Raw genomic sequence first — 16,844 nt, forward strand, 5'->3', positions numbered from 1 at the left:
TTGGGACTCTTGCTCTGGGGAATGCCAGCCACCAAGCTGTGAGTCCTACTTGGAGAGAAACAAAGGCCCCTGCCAACAGGCACAATCTACTCCCGGGTTTCACATGGCTCCAGCCCCAGAACCTTAAAACCTTCCAGCAGAAGCCCCTGACATTGCCAAGCAAAGACAAACCACGAGCTATGTCCTGTCTGGATGTCTAACTTCCAGAATCCTCCATGGGCATAAAACATGGTTGGATTTCATTGTTGTTACTACTGTTGTTATTGCTTGGTTAGGGCTTTTTTTTTTTTTTTGCTCAGAAATTATATAATAACAATCTAAACCAACAAGGACCTTCTTCAGGGATATTTGTCAATCTGGCATAGATTTCCCCTTGGTCTTATTTTTCTGCTCCCCTTAGGTATATTTTGATGATTAATTTTATGTGCCAACTGGCTGGACCATGGTGCCCCAACATTTGGCAGACCACACTCCATAATGTGGGTGGGCCTTACCAGATCAGTTGGAGACCTTCATAGAACAAAGACTGATTCCCTCCCAAAGCAAGACAGAGTTGCCAGCCAGCACACTGCCTTTGGACTTTTACTGCAGCTCTTACCCGAGCCTCCAGCATGTCTGCCATCCCTTCACACTTTACATTCACCAAACCTCCAGTAACGTTTGCCGATTCCCTGAAAACTCTTTCTCTCACTGGTCTGTTTCTCTGGGCAACCCTGACTAATACACATATTTTTTCTTTTACTCTGCTTCCCAAACTCCTCACCAATTCCTCTAGCCTCCTAATGTCACTATGCTGCTGCTGCTGCTGCTGCTAAGTCGCTTCAGTCGTGTCCGACTCTGTGCGACCCCACGGACTGCAGCCCACCAGGCTTCTCCGTCCATGGGATTCTCCAGGCAAGAACACTGGAGTGGGTTGCCATTTCCTTCTCCAATGCATGAAAGTGGAAAGTGAAAGTGAAGTCACTCAGTCGTGTCTGACTCTTAGCGACCCCATGGACTGCAGCCCACCAGGCTCCTCTGTCCATGGGATTTTCTGGGCAACAGTACTGGAGTGGGGTGCCATTGCCTTCTCCCAATGTCACTATAGTATCCAAGTAAATCCCCGCTGTTTAACTTCATATGCATTTGATGTCTTTAAGAGGGCTAGAAAAGAGACTAATGCTGGCTGAAGAGTCAGTCTTCTTTACTTCCTCCTGCCCCTCCCTCTTCAGGACATAAATCATGATTAATACACATCTATTGCCAATAAATGAGCATGATAACACCAAGGGCAGAAAAATCTAAACAGACAAAGGCCAGGGAAGGAGATCAACTGTGACTTCTGCATTGAATTACGGAATGACATATGCCATTAAGAATGCCCAAATGACAAAAGATCAGATCCAGGCAAAGCAAAAGAAAAGGTGCAGCTTACCCCTCAAAGCAGTGGGCGACTGTCAGAACCCATTTCTTGGCAATGAGGACACAACCGCAAATGTGCCCACTGGGTTCACTCTGCAGGGAACACTGCCAGGGCCACCTTCCTGGGCGACTCGTCCGACCCCCTAGAATCCTCTTGTTCATCCGGGCAGCAGGGCGGCGCCCACAGTCTACCAAGGAGCAGGACAGAGGACAGACAGATGTGACTCATCACTAAACCCAACTGGATGCCTGCATCTTGGCTGTCATGTACACGAGATCATTTTTCCCCCAGAGCCAATCCAGTTAGGTTCATATACCATTGTTATACCATGAATTCTCTCACCTTGTTTAGTACACAGAAGAGAAATCTTACTCCTGCTGTAACAGGACTGCCTAGATTTGGAAACAAAAAAATGGCATAATATTAAGTTACGTATTTATTGTTTACTTCAAACACTTTACCAGTGGAAAGGAAAACACAGGTTGTACTTAAGACAGGAACTCTCAAGGCAGGGCTGTGGTCAGCTATCACTTTGGGGTGGGGGTATAGGAAGGATGTACTTTTTTAGTGTGTTTAACATCATGATAATATAATTCCACATTTGTGGGAAGAGAAACTACAGTTTGCCAGGCTTCTCCTATCACCTTAGCTGTTTGCACCACCCAGAATATAAACTCAATGATTTTCAAAGTAGGGAGAGGAAAAGGAAAGGAACTAGACTGCTTCTCAGAATGTGTGATGAGGAGGGAGCATGTCAGATTTTTATGCTTATGGAGAGGGCCTGTATGTCCAAAAGAAACTGAGAAATGGTTTGAGAGAAATAATGTATTACTTCAAAAAGGTAGAGAACAGACAAAGGAACTGAATATTTAGACTAGAAGAGAATCTTGTAGAGACTTTATTACCTTTTAAAAAACTGTAGCTGATTTACAATATTGTGTTAGTTTCAAGTATACAGCACTGTAATTCAGTTTTTTTTCTGATTATATTCCATTATAGCTTATGATAAGATGTTGAATATAATCCCTCATGCTATACAGTAGATCTTTGTTGCCTATCTGTTTTATGTACAGTAGTTTGGACCTATTAATCCCATATTCCTCATTTGTCTCTCCCTGCTTCCCTTTCACCTTTAGTAACCATACATTTGTTTTCTATGTTGCTGAGAACTTTCAGTGTTAAACTACGCATCTATGATTAGCTGACAGGAAGAAGGGGGATTAAATTCATGCCATGTTACTCTAGGTGGCAGGATCAGAATCAATAGGTGGAACTTATAGAAACAGTGCATTCAGGAAAGCAAAGCTTTTTAAAAATCAGAGTTAAGTTTTGAAGGAAAACACATGGCCATGTTTAAGCATCTATCAATGTGGCTGCACAAGAGAATTCAGTTCAGGGTGTGATAAGTTTATATCACAAGGTTCTCTGCTAAGCATTTATTCCACAATGCAAATTTAAAGGAAAAAAAACAACACTTTGAGGCTATCAAATATACTAGGATGTGCGTAGAATCCTTGATCTTTCAGGAAAAAAAAAAAACCCAAAGTATTAATTTCCACATTCCTTTTTGAAGACCTGCTATATTTTCTTTTGTTGCTAAATTTGCATGTGGATCTGTGTATACAATAAATTATATAATACAGAAAGAGCACATACACGTTTTACCTTCCCATAACCTGAAGTCCTATCTCCTCCTCACTCTGGTCTCATTATCCTTAGTTTCTTTGTAGCACTTCCAAATATGTGAAATTCATTCTGTTTGTTATTGCTTATACTCTCTCTTTTCACCTCTAAAGTGTATGTTTCCTGAGACCAGGGTTCTTGTCCCCCTTAGCACTTCTACATCCCCTCAGAGCTCAACAATAAACCTGGTATAGAAAAGATAGCAATGATTAGCTGTTATCTATTAGATCTTAAAATCATAGCTTTTAGGAATAGGGAAAGATCAAAGACTATCTATCTGTCTTAACTCTTATTTTAAAAGGAAATTGAGGTTGTGTGGGATCACACATCTAGGTAGTAAGGCAGGACTAGAATTAGATCCACTGACTCCTCATTTCAAGTGACCTTATCTATCTATCCATCTACCTATCTATCTATCTACCGACCTAGAAGGGCTTTCCTGGAAGTTCCAGTTTGGGAGAACAAACCACTCTGTTGGAAGATTCAGGTCATTGTTTTGGAGAAGGTGCTTCAGTTGACAGAAGCGGAAATTTTCAGAAATTTGGTCACAGTTTTGTCTATAGGGAAAATGTCAAGACATCTAAAGAAAAATGACCCACCTTTTAATTTTCTTCTTTGAAATTCTTAAGAGGTGGTTTCTCTAGTACTAATTAAAAGCTTTGGAGTCATAAAAACTTGGTTTGAGTTCAGAGAATAGCACTTACCATTTGTGGGCTGTGAATCTGAGCAAGATTTATGTAAATATTCTATAGCTATGCCCCTATAATGTCATAATTACTAAATGTGTTGCAGAGGTTAAGACAGGCGGAGGGGCCCGGCAGACAGACCGAAAAGAGCGGACATGCTCACCGGGAACACCCGTCCCTCATCCGGCACAGCGTAGGCTCGGCCCGGGAGAGCATGACCACAACACATCGATCGGTTGCACTTTCATGCCCTATAATGTCATAATCACTAAATGTGTTAATTCCCTCCATGTATCTTTCTCCTGCACCCCTGCCCATAGATGAGGGAGGCAACGCTTTTTAACATTCCACGATTTTTTTTTAGGGGAAATTTTTCAGAAGTGAATTTTCGAGGTTACTTGATTACAATTTCTTTGTGTGTCTGTTTTTTTCTCAGACTCTCCGAGTTTTATCAGCTGTCATTACTTCAATTTCTTCTGTTAACTAGTTCCATGTAGCATCTGTAGGAAGTGTAGACATTAAAAACTTATTTCAAACAGGATGTGAAAAACACTCCAAGATTAGAACCCAAGTTCCTCATCCTACACTATGATAGTTTCTGTAATCATAATTTAAAAACGCAATTGGCCAAAAGAAAAAGATGTAAGTCTACAAAGAAGGAAAAAAGCCAAATGATGTTGAAATACAAATGTCCTTAGGTAGTCTATGGAAGTTCCTCTTTGATGTGACACATTTAGAATACCTTAGATTTGAAACAGAAGCAGGGCCCTGATGATAGACCTTTGCTCCATAATCCACTCTACACAGCTCTAGTGATGGGTTGTCTTACCCTTTTACCAGTAGTTCGTGCAAAGTTGTTGCATTAAGGCTCTCCCAGTTGGAGCGTAATATAAGCCACTGTTGGTCTTGCTCCTGTTCCTCTATCAATTTGGTCACAGATGGTTCCCTAATAGAAAGACAAATACCAGATAAGTATTCTAGTGCAATGATCTTTGACCAAGCAATATCATTATTGAGCACTTACTTTCAGTGGTAAAGAATCTGCCTGCCAATGTAGAAGATGTGGGCTAGATCTCTGGGTCAGGAAGATCCCCTGTAGAAGGAAATGGCAACCCACTCCAGTATTCTTGCCTGGAGAATTCCAGGGACAGAGGAGCCTGGGGGGCTACGTCCATGAGGTCGTAAAGGAGTCAGATAAGACTTAGCAACTAAACAACAACAATAACAACTCTTACAAAAAAGAAGCATTAAATTAATAATCAATATTTCAAGAGGGGGATTAGTATTCAAAAAAGTTTGCTATGGAATGTGATCAACAAGAGAAGTTACTAAAAGTATCCTGAAGCAATAAAGATCCACAATGTTATAGCTATTTTAGTCACTCTCTGCTGAAATATATTTGTACATCTGAGGTGGTGGAATTCTAACATATGCCATGTAAAAGCCAATACTTGAAAAACAAGAGCAAGTTTTGGAAGGAATCAAAAGTAAATAAAATTTAATTGCCTGGAGTATTTTTTCATCTTCTTATCTAGTGTAATCTTACAATAAAGCAATATCTTACAATAAGTAATAAGTAGAGAAAATCAATGGCTATTTAGTGTCTGTTTAGACAGTATAAAATTGTAGGTGGAATTTTTTCAACACACTGCAAAATATTTATGCAGTAAAAATTAGGAAGGACTCTAGGAAGCAGAGATAGTGGTGAGCATCATTTTGCTGTTTACCTATATTCTCACTCAGCTTCCACCACTACTCTGCTTTGAATGCCTCATTCAGGTATCACATAAATACAATTGCCCTGTAGCCAAGCTTTACAATTTTAAGTTTCCAAACTGTCTGGGTTTTTACGTAAAATATCCTATACTTCAAGAAATAGTTGGTTCACTTAGGCAATCCATATTTGAAGAAAATCTTTTGGATCTTTTTCACCTGATGCTATCACAGGTCGATGAGGTGGTGGAATTCATTTTAGACAGGAGGAAGGAGGGTTCCTTCTGAATCTGGAAGAAAGTAGGAAAGAAGGAAATAGGTACTTGGATTTGCAGATGGGGAGAGAATTCAAGAGAGTTCATGAGAGAATGCAAATCAGATAATCAGATGAGTTCAGTTCAGTTCAGTCCCCCAGTTGTATCCAACTCTTGTGACCCCATGGACTGCAGCATGCCAGGCTTCTCTGTCCATCACCAACTCCAGGAGTTTATCCAAACTCATGTCCATTGAGTCAGTGATGCCACCCAACCATGCTTATCCCCTGTTGTCCCCTTCTCCTCCCACCTTCAATCTTTCCCAGCATCAAGGTCTTTTCAAATGAGTCAGTTTTTTGCATCAGTTGGGCAAAGTATTGGAGTTTCAGCTTCAGCATCAGTCCTTCCAATGAATATTCAGGACTGATTTCCTTTAGGATGGACTGGTTAGATCTCCTTGCAGTCCAAGGGACTGTCAAGAGTCTTCTCCAACAACACAGTTCAAAAGCATCAATACTTTGGTGCTCAGCTTTCTTTATAGTCCATCTCTCACATCCATACATGACTACTGGGAAAACCATAGCTTTGACTGGACAGATCTTTGTTGACAAAGTAGTGTCTCTGCTTTTTAATATGCTGTCTAGGTTGGTCATAACTTTTCTTTCAAGGAGTAAGCATCTTTTAATTTCATGGCTGCAGTCACCGTCTGCAGTGCTTTTGGAGCCCAAGAAAATAAAGTCTGTCACTGTTTCCCCATCTATTTGCCATGAAGTGACGGGACCAGATGCCATGATCTTAGTTTTCTGAATGTTGAATTTTAAGCCAACTTTACACTCTCCTCTTTCACTTTCATCAAGAGGTTCTTTAGTTCTTCCTTACTTTCTGCAATAAGGATGTTGTCATCTGCATATCTGAGGTTACTGATATTCCTCCTGGTAATCTTGATTCCAGCTTCTGCTTCATCCAGTCCAGTATTTTGCATGATGTACTCTGCATATAAGTTAAATAAGAACGATGACAATATACATCCTTGATATACTCCTTTCCCGATTTGGAACGAGTCTGTTGTTTCATGTCCAGTTCTAACTGTTGCTTCTTGACCTACAAACAGATTACACATGAGGCAATTCAGGCGGTCTGGTATTCCCAACTCTTTAAGTATTTTCCACAGTGTATTGTGATCCACACAGTCTAATGCTTTGGCATAGTCAATAAAGCAGAAGTAGATGTTTTTCTGGAACTCTCTTGCTTTTTCAATGACCCAATGGACGTTGGCAATTTGATCTCTGGTTCCTCTGCCTTTTCTAAATCCAGCTTGAACATCTGGAAGTTCACAGTTAATGTACTGTTGAAGCCTGACTTGAAGAACTTTGAGCTTTCCTTTACTAATGTGTGAGATGAGTGCAATTGTGCAGTAGTTTGAGCATTCTTTGGCATTGCCTTTCTTTGGGATAGGAATGAAAATTGACCTTTTCCAGTCCTGTGGCCACTGCTGAGTTTTCCAAATTTGCTGACATATTGAGTGCAGCACTTTCATAGCATCATCTTTCAGGATTTGAAATAGCTCAACTGGAATTCCATCACCTCCACTAGCTTTGTTCGTAGTGATGCTTCCTAAGGCCCGCTTGACTTCACATTCCAGGATGGCTGGCTCTAGGTGAGTGATCGTACCATCATGGTTATCTGTATCATGATCTTTTTTGCATAGTTCTTCTGTGTATTTTTGCCACCTCTTCTTAATATCTTCTGCTTCTGTTAGGTCCATACCATTTCTGTTCTTTATTGTGCCCATCTCTGCATGAAATATTCCCTTGGTATCTCTAATTTTCTTGAAAAGATCTCTAGTCTTTCCCATTCTATTGTTTTCCTCTATTTCTTTGCACTAATCACTGAGGAAGGCTTTCTTATTTCTCCTTGCTATTCTTTGGAACTCTGCATTCAAATGGATATAGATTTCCTTTTCTCCTTTGACTTTTGCTTGTCTTTCTTTTCATAGATATTTGTAAGGACTCCTCGAACAACCATTTTGCCTTTTTGCATTTCTTTTTCTTGGGGATGGTCTTGATCACGGCTTCCTGTACAATGTCATGAACCTCCATCCATAGTTCTTCAGGCACTCTGTCTATCAGATCTAATCCCTTGAATCTATTTGTCACTTCTACTGTATAATCGTAAGGAAATTTATTTAGGTCATACCTGAATGGTCTAGTGGTTTTCCCCACTTTCTTCAATTTAAGTCTGAATTTGGCAATAAGGAGTTCATGATCTGAGCCACAGTCAGCTCCCAGTCTTGTTTTTGCTGACTGTATAGAGCTTCTCCATCTTTGGCTGCAAAGAATATAATCAATCTGATTTCGCTGTTGGCCATCTGGTGATACCCATGTGTAGAATCCTCTCTTGTGTTGTTGGAAGAGGGTGTTTGCTATGACCAGTGCATTCTCTTGGCAAAACTCTATTAGCCTTTGCCCTGCTTCATTCTGTACTCAAATTTGCCTGTTACTCCAGGTATTTCTTGACTTCCTACTTTTGCATTCTGGTCCCCTATAATGAAAAGGACATCTTTTTGTGGGTTAATTCTAGAAGGTCTTGTAGGTCTTCATCAGCTCAGTTCAGTTCAGTTGCTCAGTCATGTCCAACTCTTTGCAACCCTATGAATCACAGCACCCCAGGCCTCCCTGTCCATCACCAACTCCCAGAGTTCACTCATACTCATATCCATCGAGTCGGTGATGCAATCCAGCCATCTCATCCTCTGTCATCCCCTTCTCCTCCTGCCCCTAATCCCTCCCAGCATCAGGGTCTTTTCCAATGAGTCAACTCTTCACATGAGGTGGCCAAAGTACTGGAGTTTCAGCTTCAGCATCAGTCCTTCCAATCAACACCCAGGACTGGTCTCCTTTAGGATGGACTGGTTGGATCTCCTTGCAGTCCAAGGGACTCTCAAGAGTCTTCTTCAACACCACATTCAAAAGCATCAATTCTTCGGTGCTCAGCTCTTTTCACAGTCCGACTCTCACATCCATACATGACCACAGGAAAAACCATAGCCTTGACTAGACGAACCTTTGTTGGCAAAGTAATGTCTCTGCTTTTTAATATGCTAAGTTGGTCATAACTGTCCTTCCAAGGAGTAAGCGTCTTTTAATTTCATGGCTGCAGTCACCGTCTGCAGTGCTTTTGGAGCCCAAAAAAATAAAGCCTGACACTGTTTTCACTGTTTCCCCATCTATATCCCATGAAGTGATGGGACCAGATGCCATGATCTTAGTTTTCTGAATGTTGAGCTTTAAGCCAACTTTTTCACTCTCCTCTTTCACTTTCATCAAGAGGCTTTTGAGTTCCTCTTCACTTTCTGCCATTAGGGTGGTGTCATCTGCATATCTGAGGTTATTGATATTTCTCCTGGCAATCTTGATCCCAACTTGTGCTTCTTCCAGCCCAGCGTTTCTCATGATGTACTCTGCATATAAGTTAAATAAGCAGGGTGACAATATACAGCCTTGACGTACTCCTTTTCCTATTTGGAACCAGTCTGTTGTTCCATGTTCTGTTCTAACTATTGCTTCCTGACCTGCATATAGGTTTCTCAAGAGGCAGGTCAGATGGTCTGGTATTCCCATCTCTTTCAGAATTTTCCACAGTCTAAGTTCAGCTGCTTCAGCATTACTTGTCAGGGCTTAGTCTTGGATTACTGTGATATCAAACGGTTTGCCTTGGAATCAAACAGAGATCATTCTGTCATTTTTGAGATTGCATCCAAGTACTGCATTTTTGACTTTTCTGTTGACTATGATGGCTACTCCATTTCTTCTATGGGATTCTTGCCTACAGTAGTAGATATAATGAGTTAAATTCACCCATTCCAGTCCATTTTAGTTCGCTGATTCCTAAAATGTTGACATTCACTCTTGCCATCTCCTGTTTGACCACTTCCAATTTGCCTTGATTCATGGACCTAACATTCCTCGTTCCTATGCAATATTGCTCTTTATAGCATCAGAGAGGTTAAAGCGTCTGCCACCAATGCGGGAGACCCCTGGGTCGGGAAGATCCCCTGGAGAAGGAAATGATAACCCATTCCAGTATTCTTGCCTGGAGAATCCCATGGACAGAGAAGCCTGGTAAGGCTACATTCCATGGGGTTGCAAAGAGTCGGACACGACTGAGTGACTTCACTTTACTTTACTTCCATCACCAGTCACATCCACAACTGGGTGTTGTTTTTGCTTTGGCTCCATCCCTTCATTCTTTCTGGAGTTATTTCTCCACTGATCTCCAGTAGCATACTGGGCACCTACCGACCTGGGGAGTTCATCTTTCTGTGTCCTATCTTTTTGCCTTTCCATACTGTTCATGTTTGGGTGTCTCCTGAGGAGGTACAGGTCAGCAGTGGACTGCTGCAGGGGCAGGGGCTCTGGGTGCAGTAGACATGGGCATAGCATAAGACCTCTTGGAGGAGGTCTCCATTAACCCCACCAAAGAGCTGCCAGAACTTACACAGGACTGGGGAAACAGACTCTTGGAGGGCACAAACAGAATCTTGTGTGTACCAGGACCCAGGAGAAAGAAGCAGTGACCCCACAAGAGACTGACCCAGAATTGCCCATGAGTGTCCAAGAGTCTCTCACAGAGGTGTGGGTAGGTGGTGGCCTGCTGCAGGGTTGAGGGCAATGAGTGTAGCAGTGCCTGCATGGGACATTTTGAAGGAGGTTGCCATTATCTTCATTACCTCTACTATAGTTTGGCCTCAGGTCAAATAACAGGGAGGGAACACAGCCCCACCCTTCAACAGAAAATTGGATTAAAGATTTACTGAGCCCATCAGAACAAGACCTGGTTTTCCCCCTGTCAGTCTCTGCCATCAGGAAGCTTCCATAAGCCTCCTATCCTTCTCCATCAGAGGGCAGACAGACTGAAAACCACAATCACAGAAAACTAACCAATCTGATCACATGGACCACAGTCTTGTCTAACTCAATGAAACTATGAGCCATGCCATGTAGGGCCACCCAAGTCAGACAGGTCATGTTGGAGAGTTCTGACAAAATGTGGTCCACTGGAAAACAGAATGTCAAACCACTTCAATATTCTTGCCTTGAGAACCCCATGAACAGTATAATAATCAGATAGTCTCTACTTTTCATTTCAAGAAGGAGGGGAGATCCTCAGATGAAAGGTGGGGAGGGACAGTGGCAGGGGTGTGCAATGGTGAGGAAAGTGACATGTATATGAAGTTGCTCCCTGGTGGAGGTATTTGGAAAAACATATCAAACATAAAAGTATGGTGAGCAGCAGTGAGGATTCAAATGAACCTGGAAACCTTGAAGTGGTAGTAGCACTAAGTCTGTGAGCTTAGCGACTTGCTCTTTTGATAATGGAATGTCATTTTTTTTTTTTTTTTTGCAAAAATAGGGAGAGAGCACAGGAAGGGAAGGAAAGTTAGATTCAGTGGCATTGAAAGAAAAGTTACCATTTCACCTGGTTACCATTATTTAAAAATTACTGTAATCACAAAATAGAAAAAAAACCCTCATCAAATGCAGTTATTTTTAATAAAACCCTCTAACGACTTGAGGATAGAATAAGAGCCAAAAAATTAAAAACAAAACAGAGTTCTTCATAACAGATGAACTCTAATCATTTGACTTTTTTTTAATGGCATAACCCCCTCCCATACTTTAAGAAGCATTGCACAAGCTTTAATTGATTTAGGATCTTGAATGAACTGTTATATAATCTAATATGCCACAAAACTGAATGGAAAATGGGAATTTTTTTCCTTCATCAAAATGAGGCTGTGGCTTTCCAGTAATCCCAGAAGTGCTGTTTTTTGAAGGCACAGTGGGATGGAAGTAGAGAAATCAGAAGTCATGCATACCACTCAAGGTTTCAAGGTTTCTCTTAATACCTGCATCCTGAGAATTTCTGTCTGCAATAGAACAATCTGTGGCCTCCTAAATCCATGCATTTTATTGGCAAAAAGCCAAAGGAAGATCGGCTTCAGATCTGTTATTTAATGAAAACAGTCCTTAGGCAGATATTCACAGGGCAACAGGGACTCACATGAGGACGGTTTGGCGTAAGCATAGGATTCGCACTGAGGCTGGTTGGGAAAGTCACTGCAAAGGAACCAAGGTCCCTTCAATCGCCTTGAGGGATGTTTTTATTCGATTAGCCTCCAAGAAAGGCAATTTAGCCTGAACCTCTCAGTTACGTCAAATGGAAAACCTAAGAAATTCATCAAGAAGGGAGTATCATTACGAAAATTAGTTTCCCATGAAACTCTTAAACACTAGCACGCTTCTCAGCACTAGAAATGTCATCTTATCACCCATTAAAAAAAAATTGGTGAATCCATATGGCTCAACTTCTGCCATCATACAGAATCTGAGCATCTGTGTGGTTTCAACATTATTTCTTTAAATAATTTTAAAAATCATAAAAGTAACACTTATACATGGAAAAAATCCAAACATCATACAATGAAAAAATATTCTTCCCATCCAAGATGTATAAAATCACCACTGTAAATAGCATTTGAGTATCCTTGCCAAGCACTGTCTATAACGCTTGTATCCCTCTGTTTTTAGTCTATATACATTTCTGGGAGATAGTGACAGACAGGGAAGCCTGGTGTGCTGCAGTTCATGGGGTCGCAAAGGGTCGGACATGACTTAGTGACTGAACAGTATTGTTTTGTATGGTGTTGACGCTTTCATTTAAGGATCTATCTTGGAAGTCTTTGCATAGTAATAGATAGATAATATTAATAATGATGATATTAATAACTATTACTTATTTTCTATAGGCAACACACTATAAGATTAACTTATTTTATATTATTTAATCCTCTCAACAACTTTGTGAATTATGTATGTACATGTGAAAGTCTCTCAGTAGTGTCTGACTCTTTGCAATCCCATGGACTATAGCCTGCCAGGCTCCTCTTTCCATGGGATTCTCCAGGCAAGAATTCCGGAGCGGGTTGCCATTTCCTCCTCCAGGGGATCTCCTGACCCAGGAATTGAACCCAGGTCTCCCACATTGCAAGTGGATTATTTACCGTCTGAGCCACCAGGGAAGTATACTTTATTGTTATTCACCATTTTGGAAATGAAAAAATTGAGGCAAAGAGAGAATACAAAATTTTCCACAGGTCACACAGATCTGATATTGCATCCCTTGGTCTGACATCAGAGTACCTCTTCTAACACTGTGAGCACCATGCAGCCCTCCTCTTGTTCAGAACACACGCCACGTTCTCTCCATAGCTGCATAGGGTTCTGTTACATGCACGTACATTTACTTCACCAATCCTCTATTGTGACCATTTCCAATTTGGAGTTATAATGAAAAAGCAGCAGTTAACACCTTAACCACTCACCTTTGCCCACATGCATAAATGTGACTTGAGAATAAATTCCTAGAAATAAAACTATTGAATCAAAATGTAAATTTTTGATGAATAGTATGAATTTCCCCTTCAGAGAGTAATGCCAGTTTACAAACTTATCAAGACAAGGTGTGCCTATACATCTTAATTTTTATAACTACACATATAATGTAAGCCATGCTATGAAAATACATCTGGAACTTAACTACTCAAATTTTGTTTATGCATTGGTAATTAGTTTGATGTATAATTTTCATTTTATATCAAGAGTAATAGAAATCCTCTTGAGTAGAGACCAAAAGAGCAAAACAATACATTTCAAGTGATGAAACATCAGAGTCACTATATCTTAAGGTGTCTATGCAGGGAATGAAGTCTCATGCTTCTAGAGCAACCATGAAATCATATGTAGAGACGAAAATTCAAACCAGAATCTATTCCAATGCCCTCTTGTGACTGTGTGAGAAAACTAAGACCCAGGTATAGACCTTTCCCAAACACTTGTGGGGCCCAGAGCAACAGTATAGATAGAGGCCAATATACTACATCATTCTCAAAAATTCTCCAAGCGAGGCTTCAACAGTGTGTGAACCGAGAAATTCCAGATGTTCAAGCTGGATTTAGAAAAGGCAGAGGAACCAGAGATCAAATTGTCAACATCCACTGGATCATAGAAAAAGCAAGACAGTTTCAGAAAAATATCTACTTCTGCTTTATTGACTATGCCAAAGCCTTTGACTGTGTGAATCACAATACACTGTACAAAATTCTTAAAGAGATGGGAATACCAGATCACCTTACCTGCCCCCTGAGAAATCTGTATGCAGGTCAAAAAGCAACAGTTAGAACCGGACATGGAACAATGGACTGGTTCCAAATTGGGAAAGGAGTATGTCAAGGCTGTATGTTGTCACCCTGTTTATTTAACTTATGTACAGAGTACATCATGAGAAATGCCGGGCTGGATGAATCATAAGCTGGAATCAAGATTGCTGGGAGAAATATCAGTAACCTCAGATATGCAGATGACACCATCCTTATGGCAGAAAGTGAAGAGGAGCTAAAAAGCCTCTTGATGAAAGTGAAAGAGGAGAGTGAAAACGTTGGTGTAAAACTCAACATTCAGAAAACTAAGATCATGGCATCTGGTCCCATCGCTTCATGGCAAATAGATGGGGAAACAATGGAAACCATGACAGACTTTATTTTCTTGGGCTCCAAAAGCACTGCAGATGGTGACTGGCTCCATGAAATTAAAAGACACTTGCTCCTTGGAAGAAAAGCTATCACCAACCTAGACAGCATATTAAAAAGCAGAGACATTAGTTTGCCAACAAAGGTCCATCTAGTCAAAGCTATGGTTTTTCCAGTAGTCATGAATGGATGTGAGAGTTCAACCATAAAGAAAGCTGAGCACCATAGAATTGATGCTTTTGAACTGTGTTGTTGGAGAAGACTCTTGACATTCCCTTGGACTGCAAGGAAATCCAACCAGTCAATTCTAAAATAAATCAGACCTGAATATTCATTGGAAGGACTGAAGCTGAAGCTACAATACTTTGGCCATCTGATGCGAAGAACTGACTTATTTGAAAAGACCCTGATGCTGGGGAAGATTGAAGGTGGGAGGAGAAGGGAATGACAGAGGATAAGATGGTTAGATGGCATCACTGACCTGATGGACATGAATTTGAGCAAGCTCTGGGAGTTGGTGATGGACAGGGAAGCCTGGTGTGTGGTAGTCCATGGGGTTGTAAAGAGTCAGACATGACTGAGTGACTGAACTGAACTGATACTATATCATATTAGGTAATATATTAGATATTATAATTTTAGTTAACAAGCTGTTAAAGAAAATTATTCTATCTTCCCATTTTGATCAAGATAACTTTCAAGTCAAATATAGAAAGAAAGCTTGGACTCCTTAAGTCAGTGGTTTTCAAACCTTAGCATTCATTAGAATCACTAGAGGACCAGTGACAACAAAGGTTGTTGACCCCATACCTAGACTCCTAGGTTTGATAAGTCTGAGATGAGGCTCCTAAATTGCCCTATCTAAGATGACCCCAGGTGATACAGATGCTGTGGCCTGAGACCACACTTTGAATACAGTGCATCGGACTCCAGGTGGGCACACCTCTTGATGGACAGACTCTATACCCCATGAGGTGAGGCATAGCTGAGGAGAAAGACCACAGTGGTCCCTCTAAATCAGGCTTTCTCACCCTTGGCACTACTGACATTTGATGCCAGATAATTATTTGCTATATGGGGCTGTCCTGAGCACTGTAGGGTGTTTAGCATCACCCCTGGTTTCTACCCACAAGATGCCAATATCTCCACGCCACTCCTGGACTGCCAAAAGGTCTACTGACAATTCCAAAGGTCCCCTTGGGGCAAGGTCACCGCTGGGTGAGAAACACTGCTCCAAGTCCTGGGCTCCAGCACAAGGCCCCTCTGCTCTGGATCTAAAGGCAGCACTGCACACAAATGCAAGAGATTTTCATTCCAATTTGCTTCTTGAAATGTGTGGCCATAAGACACATATAAAAATTGTATAACATAAACCCACCCCACTTCTACTGAAATGAGAAGATACAACATACCTAGGATTCCAAATCATCCTGATATTCTGAAAGGAATTCTGTAAGGCTTAGGTGAATAATCAGATCTCTAGATAACGTGGCCTATTTTTATCACATTCTCAGGTTACTTGGTATTTAGTAATAAGGCATATCTTCCTTGTGTTACAATTATGTTAGGACCAATTACCTAAAAAATGAAGCACAAACTCCTTAAAGTCGAGGGCTTCTTTACTTCTGACAGCAACACAGTAGTGCAGGACTTACCTAGACTTACCTTCCATTGCAGTGGAAGGAGGAGGACTGCTCTATAGTATCTGTTGCTTGGAAGGACGAGGACTGCTCTATAGTATCTGTTGCTTGGGGAAAGCATGAGTCTTCGACCTTGGGGACTGATGGTTAGTCTTGAAATACAAATGCCTTGTGTGGTGGATATATTATTTGCAATTCTAAATATCCTCTTCAGAACTTGGAAATTTTCTATTAACTATTTTATATCTGATTTCAAAAATCTTTTCTTATACCCTGTCATGTTATTATCTCTATTTGGTTCCTATAGATAACATGTTAGTAGTAAAAGATAGTAAAATTATTTTGCCAGGTAGAAGGATGGTTTAGAAATACTGATGGAAAGGCATCATGAGTTTCAAACACACTCCAGAGAACATGACGATAGAATCATTTGTCTGGTTAGATAGCTGAGCTTATGCTTTATACAACAAAGACTGCCATCAACAGAAATGTTTCAAAGAAAACCATAAAGTCTGAATTATTTTCCCAGTAAATTAAGCAGTTAAAAATATTTTTATTGTATATAATCTTTACTGAAAATATATATTTTCATTCATTTGTCTACCTCAGAGGTAAAGTATAATAATTGTATTAGGCCATGATTTATAGGTAGAAGTGACAAAAACCATCTATAAACAAAAAGAAGAAGTAATAGATTATAAAATTAAATTATAACAGGTTCATATTTCATAAAATAAATCAATGGAACTAAATAATTCATTTCTAATATAAAGTTATAAAACTGTACCTATTAAATATGCATTATTATTTTATTTATTTATTTATTTTTAATTTTATTTTATTTTTAAACTTTACACAATTGTATTAGTTTTGCCAAAT

General features: G+C 40.3%; 1 protein-coding gene across 4 annotated transcripts in view; it reads right to left on the bottom strand.

Moving 5' to 3' along the window:
- Window positions 1–16,844, bottom strand: part of CORIN (corin, serine peptidase) — a 268,724-nt gene that overhangs the window by 25,482 nt on the left and 226,398 nt on the right. For all 4 annotated transcript variants that reach the window (XM_055588487.1, XM_055588485.1, XM_055588484.1 and 1 more), the window contains 3 exons: window positions 4,601–4,717; window positions 1,745–1,794; window positions 1,415–1,589 (listed from right to left, as the gene is read on the bottom strand). In XM_055588487.1, coding sequence (XP_055444462.1) covers window positions 1,415–1,589; window positions 1,745–1,794; window positions 4,601–4,717 — 342 coding nt within the window. The remainder of the gene's footprint in view (window positions 1–1,414; window positions 1,590–1,744; window positions 1,795–4,600; window positions 4,718–16,844) is intronic.

Source organism: Bubalus kerabau, chromosome 7, assembly GCF_029407905.1.
Source record: "Bubalus kerabau isolate K-KA32 ecotype Philippines breed swamp buffalo chromosome 7, PCC_UOA_SB_1v2, whole genome shotgun sequence".
Taxonomy (NCBI): domain Eukaryota; kingdom Metazoa; phylum Chordata; class Mammalia; order Artiodactyla; family Bovidae; genus Bubalus; species Bubalus kerabau.